Source organism: Nicotiana attenuata, unplaced genomic scaffold (genome assembly GCF_001879085.1).
Source record: "Nicotiana attenuata strain UT unplaced genomic scaffold, NIATTr2, whole genome shotgun sequence".
NCBI lineage: Eukaryota > Viridiplantae > Streptophyta > Magnoliopsida > Solanales > Solanaceae > Nicotiana > Nicotiana attenuata.
The window spans coordinates 3,349-4,709 of record NW_017680653.1 but is presented as its reverse complement, the minus strand read 5'-3'; the positions used below and the strand labels follow the sequence as shown (position 1 = coordinate 4,709).

Below are 1,361 nucleotides of genomic sequence, written 5' to 3'. Positions count from 1 at the left end.
ACAATTACACCTAAGTTCTTTGGCTTGAAGGGATCTTTTATGCTTGAACTTCAAGTTGAGTATAAAATATTCTCATGGTGAAGTCTTGCTATGGTTTCTCCATGGAATTATGCATGTCATGACAAACTTATAGCTGAGCAAGACTGCAGCATGATAATTACACCTATGTTCTTTGGCTTGAAGGGTGTCTTTATGTGTGAACTTCTAGTGAGTTAAATATTCTCATGCTGAAGTCTTGTTCCTATTTTACTCTCATTTGTTACTTCATACTTGACAATATGCCATTTTGGCTCATGAGATACTTCACTACTTTTTTATTTGTACAAGTTACTTTTGCATTGAACATTAGTAATTTGCTTGCTTTAGTCTCTGATGGAGAGTTTGCTTACTGGTTATTCAGGCAAGAGACCATTCAGACTTTATCTGCCGCATGAAGGATTATATATCTCGGCAAGAATTCATAAATAGAACCATATCTTCACTTGACAACCACTTTTCTGTGACTTCTCTGGAGCTTAAATCATATGACTGTCCTGATGACACGAAATTTATGCCCTCCTCTAGACTGCTGGGAAAACAAGAACTGGAGGAAAGTTTTGAGTCTGAATCTGGGAATATCATACTTCAGTCACTGTAACTGCTACAAGATAAGAAGACCTTCGCGTGAGGTGCTACTGTATGTCAATGTACCTTAATTGGTTATTCGTGGAGGAATAATTTTCCCTTTTTCCATGAGAGTATTTTTGTTGGATTGGGCTCCTAATCTGGTTGTGGTTGCCTACCTCCAACTCATTCATGTTGCTACTTCCTCGGATAAAAATACTAAGAGGAAGTGCTACCTTTTACCATTGTGCGTTACAGGGGGCATAATTAAGCTAATGAATTTTCTTGGAAAGAACTTATTCCCAAAAGAAGTTAAGAAGATGTAATGAAATTAAGACATTTCAGACAACAGAATGAGGGAAGAAATAGGAAAATGATGGAGTTTGAAGGAAGCTGATGGGAATCAGTATACCAAATGACAGTCTAGCAGATGTATTAGTGAATCGTGGTTGGATTAATTATATGAAATGACGAGTGGAAAGAATGTAATGGTGGTGAAGACTGTTTAGAAGGAGTGTTGAGAGTAAGCTTGGGCTGCTCTGTATCCTCCTAAACAAATCATGGAATTCGGTCTAATTCCCTGCTACATCTTTCCATAATTTTCTGAGTGAAGCCTTAATATCATATATTTTAGCTTTTCTACTTAGCAAAACTACAACGTGGTTGGGGAGTACAAACTACACTCATTTACTCGTATTTTTGTGTCAACAATGGCTTCATTCACAATCACTGAAGCGGTATTCTATCTTTATGATGGA

The 1,361-nt window shown here is 37.1% G+C and overlaps 1 protein-coding gene across 2 annotated transcripts in view; it reads left to right on the top strand.

Moving 5' to 3' along the window:
* Positions 1 to 1,019, top strand: part of LOC109221871 — a 4,013-nt gene extending 2,994 nt beyond the window's left edge. Inside the window, exons 1-2 of one of the 2 annotated variants that reach the window (XM_019386304.1) lie at positions 12 to 207; positions 401 to 1,019. In XM_019386304.1, coding sequence (XP_019241849.1) covers positions 91 to 207; positions 401 to 637 — 354 coding nt within the window. In that variant the 5' untranslated portion in view covers positions 12 to 90 and the 3' untranslated portion in view covers positions 638 to 1,019. Of the gene's footprint in view, positions 1 to 11; positions 208 to 400 lie in introns of those variants that run through there. The other variant, XR_002067328.1, reaches the window with a different exon arrangement.
* The last annotated feature ends 342 nt before the right edge of the window (positions 1,020 to 1,361 follow it).